At 38.9% G+C, this 8,984-nt stretch overlaps 1 protein-coding gene across 2 annotated transcripts in view; it reads right to left on the bottom strand.

The window, feature by feature from the left end:
• Positions 1-6,919: 6,919 nt before the first annotated feature.
• Positions 6,920-8,984, bottom strand: part of LOC134657491 (homeobox protein Hmx-like) — a 279,414-nt gene continuing 277,349 nt past the window's right edge. For both annotated transcript variants that reach the window (XM_063513064.1, XM_063513063.1), the window contains one exon: positions 6,920-7,652. In XM_063513064.1, the coding sequence (XP_063369134.1) occupies positions 7,012-7,652 (641 nt within the window). In that variant the 3' untranslated portion in view covers positions 6,920-7,011. The remainder of the gene's footprint in view (positions 7,653-8,984) is intronic.

Genomic DNA, 8,984 nt, shown 5'->3' with positions numbered 1-8,984 from the left:
TCGTTTTTGTAACGACTTTGGTCATGTGTTTATGTCGTTTCGATAATATTTTCGTGAAAATTACGTAGGTACTCTATTTTTCAGGGTTCCGTACTTCAAAAGGAAAAACGGAACCCTTATAGGATCCCTTTGTTGTACGTCCGTCCGTCTGTGTGTCCCTTTATCTCGGAAACGCGTGGAGGTATCGAGTTGAAATTAAAACCATATACTCAGGACTACAGACACTACAGTCCCTTGAAGACACGACAAGACAAGACAAGAATGCGCCACACCCAGCCGGGGACATGCCCGCTCCGGACTAGCCGGCATACCAGGGGACGAAATTTGTGGGGAGTGACACGCTCTGGGATGGGGAAGGGATCATTAGAATCAGCCGGCTATGCAGCCTCAAGCCAATATTGGAAAGTTAGGAGGGGTAGGTTATGTCGTCGAAGGAGAGCGTTGGTGACATGCTGCTCGTCGTTTCCGCTTCGGTCTTCGAGATATCTTGTATCAAGTAGGGTCGATGTCGTCTTGAGGTGCCGTTTGCTCGTCGATTCGAGGTGTTGGTTCTTCTTCGTCTGATTCGCTGGCGGTTTCGTCCAGTTGATATATTTCTCCTGCTGCTTTGATGAATTCTCCTCTATCATCTGCCATGTTGATCCACTCAGAGGGATGCCTGGTGTAGTACGCCATGTCCTGTGTCAGTGAGTTTTTCCAAGTGTACCTAGATTGGTCTGCCAACTTTAAGTTCACTGGCTCTATAGCTATAGGCGGCTTCTAGAAGGTGCGGTTTTGGCCGTCTTAGGATGTGTCCTATCCTAGGTAGCAATTCGGAGGCATTTAATCCTTTTGGTTATTGTTTTGCCGTTCAATATATCGCGAACCTTGGGTCGCGGCGTTGTTCCTGACATTTACTAACCGTACCCGATATTTAGTGACCATCTGTTTTATTATGTTCACGCCGGCGTCCTGTAGATGAAGACAATGGCAGGCAAACAACCGTTGCGTCCTATGGTCTTGGGTAATGTATCGCTGTTAATGACCGTATTTTGTAGAAATATTATGAATGGTGCCAGATGTGTACTCTTTTCCAACTAAATTGCGTTGGTATTCTTTAAAACAATTTATCTTGATAGGTACTGGGGAGATAGTTTCAAAGAAATAGCCCCTTTTTTTGAGCGGCGGATGTGAATATTTCGGTATTTCCAGGGAGCGATATGCCTTCGGGTGGTGAGTTGGTAAAGTAGGTAGGTACTAGGTACCAAAGATCGTTATTGTTGTGTGTCAGTTATAATATAATATAATGTATTTTATGATCATTGGTTCTCTGGAATACAATGTTGCGGTGTAATCTTGCGTTATATGCTGACTGCGTATATATTATTCTGTATAGTATACGATTGATGCCTTGATAAGGTAAAATAGTTTAATCTTTTTTTAATGCAGAGCAATAGAACAAAACTATGTTCGTAAATAAAAACTGACAAAACTGGCTATGCTCTGATAGGCTAGATCTGCTATCCTGCTAGTACAATATAATCGCGCTTTGAGCCAAAGTTGACTCGGTGGTGGTAGCTAGAGGTGCTGAAATGAAGGCTAACAAAATAAGGCGTCACTAATGCTAGATTAGATGAGACTAGGTACGTAACTGAAATAAACTAGTAGGTAGGTATAGGTGGTGGACTACTTACATTAGATACCTATGTAAACTAGAGTTAGAAAAATAAGGCGTAGGTAAGTACAGGGTTAGATGAAATAAAGTATATAACTGAAATAAACTAAATAGTAGGTAAGTGATCTGCCTTCCTTACCTAAAACGATATGATCGCGGCAGAAGCCAAGCCCAGTAGGTGGTAGTGTAAATTAAAGCTACCAAAATAATGCGTCGCAACTAGATTAGATGAAACTAGGTATTTAACTGAAATAAATTCATTCAATAATGAACTAGTGAATTTTATATTCTAAAAACTGTGTTTTCCTAGGTGCCATTGCAAGATATTTGCCTGTGTGCAATACCTGATCTATATTTGATCTATATTATACTGTTTATGGACTGCTAACTACTGGTAGTCGGTTGAAGGTGATACCTACGTGTGTCTTCCTATGTTATTTATTCGCTTATTTAAGGGTATTAAGATTAACGGGCGATTGTCGATGAGTAGTCAAGTCAAAATATGTCTAGGTTATAATATTATGTACCTCTAGATCAGTGTGGTATTATGGGCCTAGCTACTTAGGGTATAGGAATATAGGCTTAATACTTGGGCACATCTAGCCTTTGAGCACACAGATTTGGAGCGATCTCACCAAATTTGGCCGTGGTGTAGGCGGGGACGACAGTCACCGCGTCACGACGTTGGACCGCTGATGCAGCAGCGATCGTACGATTGTCGCGGTTGGCTTGCGTAGGCACGGACGGCACACAGATTAACGCACTTCACTTAAATATTATATAATTGGGATGCACTGATAAACGAAACTATAAACACTTTCACGGAATGCTGGAATTGAGTAAGCAAGCGTCGCGAAAGCTATGGTTAGCGCGAGACGACTCTTAGGTGTTAACGCGGCGAGATTTCGACCATCTGGCGATGGGTGCTATTGTTTCGCTGGGCGTTTATGAGGCTTATTTGTTCGCTCTGGGCACGACCACTCGGTACGGCGTCCAAAATGGTTCTCCACCGACACTACAGTCCCTTGAAGCTGTGAAAAAATCATAATTCTAAGTTAACGTAAAAAAAGATACGGCCGTTTATGCCGCAAAAAACGTATACCTATTATATTACCTAAGTTATAAGTACCTATACATATATTTCGACACCCTCAAGGGAATCAAAATTTATAGGATATTTCCCGTTGACCTCCTAGAACTATGAAATTTGGCAAGTAATATCGTCTACTTATTATAGGGCGAAACCTAAAAACTATAAATTTGAAAAAAAATAGGTACGCTTATCACCTATTCCAATCAAAAATGAGGCGTTCCATTATTTTGAAATTATTCCACCATTAAATTGATTTAATATTTAAGGTAGCGCAAAAATAATCTTCTCAAACCATTACCCTTCACAAATAAAAACCGCCAAATTCCATTAACAAACGCCAGTGTTGCCCACTTCCGCATTAAAAAAGCAGTGTTGCCCGGAAACGCCGGATGTGGCCGTTTAGTGTTGCCAGTGCGGGGCGATATTCCGGGTAGTGATGGTTATCAGATTGTTGCGTTTAACCCGCCACGCGACCGAAATGAATTAGAAATTTTATGGTTGTTTGCGTATATTATAGGGTTCAAATCATTTTATTTTTTCGAATTGTCAAAACGATTTTGCTGCTATATACATATATTATGGAATTTATATGAAACACAAGCATGTGACTTCACAATCAAATCGCCTACTCTTTATAGTTTTATACAGGTTTTAAAATATAAATTGTGTCAAATTTGGGGCAAATTTCCTATATATACCTAGTTTATTTTTAAGCTTAGTTTTAATTTTAGATTGTAATTTTTATATTAAGGCTTTTTATTGTTTCGTGTAGTGTAACTTGTTTTGAATTAAATTAAAATAAATATAAATTGTGTCTAAAAGTAACTCCTGTTTTTTTTTCTCTATTAATCTGGTAGGTAGTTTGGTCCAGGATTGTCTCATTTCAAACATTGACAGAGAGAATCATAGCACCATAGCACTAAAAGAAATGGGATGGGTATAACTTTCCTCGTTCTTACTGACTGACAAATTGTGTTTGCCAGACTATATGTAGGTAGGATCAATGTATCTTATCATCATGATTAAGGTAAAATAAAAATAAAAATACATCAGCATATTTGTTTTATTCCTCTTATCTTATAATATTACAATATGACGAAGATCTCAACTACTATCAATAAATAACATTAATATTTAGAATTAAGCTTCGTTAATTATATAGGCTAGCAACATTACGGAAACGTCTGAGCGACATGGCAACACAGTTTGTACAAATGTCAAGTACAAGGACAAATCGCATAATGGAAGACGTACTTAATAAAACAAGTAATTAATGTGTGTATTTGCTTTAACCCTTTAACCGCCAGAGTCTGATATATAAGACAAAGATCTGATTTGGTTTTTACGGCACATTTTAACCCCCGTAGCTATGCCAACCTTACTCTGCGTGGTACAATTACTGTCGGTGGCGTCACGAGCACGCTCGATCAAAAATTGCTGGCGGTTAAAAGGTTAAAAATATGAATGCACTAAGGGCGACTTGCACCATTCACTAACCCGGGATTAACCGGTTAAACCTGGAGTTAAAGTTGACGAAATATAAAGTGATCCGAACTTGTTCAAACTTGTTCAAACTTGTTCGAGAGATCGGCTCTCTTTATATTTCGTCAACCTTGCCATGGTTACCAGTACAATTTGACACTGGGTTAACGGTTTAACCGGTTAACCCCGGGTTAGTGGATTAGTGCAGGTGGCGCATGATGATAAGAAGAAAATATAACATTAGGTAATGCATGAATATTATAAATAACTGATTTTTTTCTTGGAGAGAAAGAATAATACTTAATTATTGTGATTATACCTAATAAATTGATTTCTATACTTATGCAATTTGTCCGAGTTAGCTAAACAGTTGGAAACAAGTTAAAGTCTGCATTACATGCTTAAGGCCCATTTGCACCATTCCACTAACCCAGGTTAACCAGTCAAACCTGGAATTACCATGGTCACAATTTAACACTGGGTTAACGGTTTAACCGCTTAACCCCGGGTTAGAGGGATGGTGCAAGTGGCCCTAAGACAGATAATACTCCTCTTGTGTATGTATAGCCTTATTTAACTCTAAGCACGAGTAATTTCTGCACATTGACACGCGTATTCCTATCTCTATCGCACGCGCGTAGGTAATTATATTTCTGTCCCGCCTTAAAGCCGGCGGTCAATGACACTGCGAGCGAGAAATTCTTCGTGCTTAGCGTCCTTGTTTTACCCTCGTGCGTATAATTTTGGAACAAATGAAATTCAACCCAATTAATAATACAACTAGGTTCAAACTGCCTTAGCTATAATTTTGTATGGTGGGCCGGACGAAGCTATATATTCATATAAAGCTATACATACAATTTTTTACTTTATTTTCAACCATAGACATGAAAAGACGGCAAATGAATAACAAATAATTTCGACGTAACCAATGAAATTAATTACTTTTGTATGAAAACGTTACTATATATTTAGTTGTAGTTAAAAATATTGGCACTGCAAAATACGCAGTATTCTTTGTGAAAATTCATAACCGGTTTTTAATATCGTAAATTTCCTTTAATGGGTATAATTTTCGTCCACGACTAATATTCTCTGATATTATTACTGAACAACCACAAATATTTTTAAAATAAAAATTGATTGAGATAATTAATAATTGCAGATGAAATTTGATTACTTTTGCACTATTATGATTATTATGAATAATGGATTATTACTTTTACGTTATTAACAGATTTTTATGAAGTTATTAGCTTAATTTGAGGAAAAAAATTAAAATATGTTTATCGTAGAGTCAGTCTGTGCTAACTTTTCACCAACTTCAACAGGACAAAGTGAGGGTGTGTCATTATAAACGTCATATTTTCATAGAATTTCGACACTAATGATGACATTGCCACGTTTTGTCATTTATTTTGTCACGTTTTGTCATGACTAATTTTGTAATGCATTTAACAGCTTTTGGCGGTAGGAATGTTATTAAAAAAAATACAGAGGCAAATTTAAAAACGTAATAAGTATTTAAAAATCGGAACATCCTAAATGTTAATCAATAATAATAATTAATATAATTTATAGCTAATCGATAAAAAGCATAGTCAGTTCTTTGCGATATATTTACAATTTAAACTAGCTTACTACTGAATAAATATAAATACAAAGAGAATTTCACTATTTCCTATTTACAATAATTTACAACATGGAATGATGATTTGTACGTTACGATTTTACTTGTCTATGCCTCCAAAAAATCTGTTTTTGAATATCGAATCGAAAATTGATCGATCGATTTTGAATATACAAACAGCAACACTCTTGTATCCGTCGGTGGACCTTATTTCAAAAGGCATAAGGTTCAACAATGGGCGATGCGTTACTTGATGTATTTTAAATCAGATTGACAATTTTGACAACAGTGCTAAGCCTCGTTTGCAACAGGTCAGTAAGCGGTCAAGTAACTCGACTATCGATACAACAAGTCGTGAACGAGTCGACCCCACACTGCACTTGAAAGATTTCATAAATAGGCATTTAAAAGACATAATCTAGCTTACAATACCTATACATATATGTCACATTAACGATTTGGCATTTGACATTCATGATATGACTAGTCCATCTTATTTAACACTCTCGGATCCCTTAAACTGTCAACCACTTTCTAAGTTTTGAATCTTGGTGTAATATTCTATATGTAAAAATGTCCTTCACAGATATTGACGAGTTATGAATTTTTAAACACATTTGAAGTACCTACTCTATAAAAATTGACAACTGAAATTATTTAATCGATATTAAACTTTCGTGAGACATATTTTAAACTGTTTAGACGACAACGGTTTCACTCACTTGAAACGCACGAATTGCAGTCGCCGCGAGCACTCGAGCCTGAGGAAGGACCCCCGAAGGGCCCGAAACATGTCGCCAATAGCGACAAAAATTCAAATGAGTGAAACCGTTGTTGTCTAAACAGTTTGAAATTATTTAGTTTAATTTACCTGATAATGCAAGACTTTATACTGTACAAATACACAATCGAGTGTGTGTAGTCGATTTGAGTTCAACTCTAACGAGATCCTAAAATACGTCTGACAGCTCCTATAGCGTTGATACTCATAATGAGTAACTCATTGATACACTAACTATTGTAACTGACTGATTGATAGCGTCACTTTGTATGGAACAGCACATTTCTCCAACGTTTACTTCACTTTAGTGGCGTCTAGGAACCGGGTGTATCACTCAAAAACTGTTCGGCCCGTACGGCCGTCACCTGACACTACACTAAGCTGCTGAGCGGCGCACGCGACGTCACCGGCGAGGCTGGCAACGGCTGCAGAGGCTGCGGCGGCTGCTGAGGGAAGTAGACTCCCGGCTCGTTCGAAAACTGCGGGTGCATCGGCAGCGGCGTGTGCGGCATCCCCGACGGTCTCGACTCGTGATAAAGTATCGGAACGCGCACCAACCGCTGCGCCGCATGCGCCATATTAGCAGCCTCCAACTCGGCAGCCAACTGCCTCTTCCACTTATTGCGTCTGTTCTGAAACCAGATTTTCACCTGCGTTTCCGTCAGATGCAGACTCGCGGCCAAGCCGGCGCGTTCGGAACTGCTCAAATACCGCTTCATATCGAAGGTTGACTCCAGCTGGAACACTTGGGATCGCGAGAAGACTGTCCTGGTCTTCTTCTTCCGTTTTCCTAAGTTGGTGTTTGGGTCCCGCTTTTCGTCTTTGTCGAAGTCGTCGCTTTCGTCGACGTCGGGGTCTGAGTCTTGAGGGTCTTGTTGTTGAGGGTAGAGTGCGGGGTGCAGGCGAGGGGAGCGGGGGGAGGAGCGGGAGGGTGACGGAGGGGTGGGGGCGCGGGGCGGGGAGCGCTGGCGGGGGGAACCGCCGACTGAGCCTTCTTCGTTCGTGATGTCTTCTGTAACAATGAGAAAAGGAGTTTAGCTCATGAGAGGGCAAAGTAACGCAACTTCGCCTGCGATGGATGATAATGATGATGATGATTGATAAAAACAATCCTATGTTACGTGTGTCCTACTTATACCTCAAACTACCTCCATACCAAATGTCATCTAAATCAGTCTAGCGGTTTAATCGTGAAGAGTTAACAGACAGACGGACAGATAATATTTTGTAAATTACATATGCGTAATGTAGAGGCCTAGCGGAGCCGACATACTCAAACAAAGGCTCTTAATTAAATATAGCAAAAAAGTTTACGTAATCATTCCAGTTGAACAGATACTGTTTTATTGATTGTTAAGCCGCGCCATGAAATCACAGCTAACCTACAAAAACAGCTTCGCTTTGATTACAATCGGTTGCGAGGCTTCCGCGGATCCCATTACTGCCGCTTACGTTTTACGCCTCCGATTAGATTACGGACTAACGCCTGTCAACAACATTTTGTAATGAATGTACCTATGTAGTGTTTGATCGCTTGATTCGAAATGACTGGATATAATTGACCCAGCACCGTTTGAGAAACAGGTTCTAGTACCCACCTACCTACAAATGTTAATACTTGTTTATTACTTGTATTTAATGATAAAAACATAATGTACCAAGTAGTTTTAAGTTTATAGTTACGTGTAAAATGTAACTATGTTTATATTTACCAATAAAGTCTGTATTTCTGTAATCAAAAGTTTGGTTTATTTATACATTCGGTATACCTATAGGAGCATTCCACGGACTGTCCCATACAAATAATTTCGTATATAAATTTGACTATTACAGCGTTTTAAGTGGATAACTAATTTATTTAACTGAGCATTTTTTGATCCGTTCTTACAGGTAAAGAAACCCCTGGAAATAGTAAGAAAATTCGCATTTGTACGGGACAACGATAGACTACTTTGGTTAAGCCCCTATAATCCGCAAGTAGGTAATGGTAAGATTTGTGAATAGTATTGGTACATACATACATACATAATATATATATATATATATATTTTCAACTCGGGACTTTAAAAACAACTATACTTTGCTTTCAGGTAATAACCACATTTTGCTGAAAACCCCAAATAATTTGCATTTATTCCGTTATTAACCTTTTGAACGCCACAGACGGCAACTGACGTCAACGCAAAATCGTGACAACCACGCCAAAGACGGCATTTGCCGTCGATCGTTTTTTGATGAAAATCTACTGAAAAACACCCCACTTTTAGGTTGGCATTATTTATTCTCAAAACTAAATTTTACCCCCGTGGCGTCAGTGGCACAGCAAATGGACACGCCGTTTTGC

The sequence above is a fragment of the Cydia amplana genome, chromosome 20 (genome assembly GCF_948474715.1).
Source record: "Cydia amplana chromosome 20, ilCydAmpl1.1, whole genome shotgun sequence".
NCBI classification, from domain to species: Eukaryota; Metazoa; Arthropoda; class Insecta; order Lepidoptera; family Tortricidae; genus Cydia; species Cydia amplana.
The sequence above is the reverse complement of the archived record's forward strand: the minus strand, read 5'-3'. Positions and strand labels throughout refer to the sequence as shown.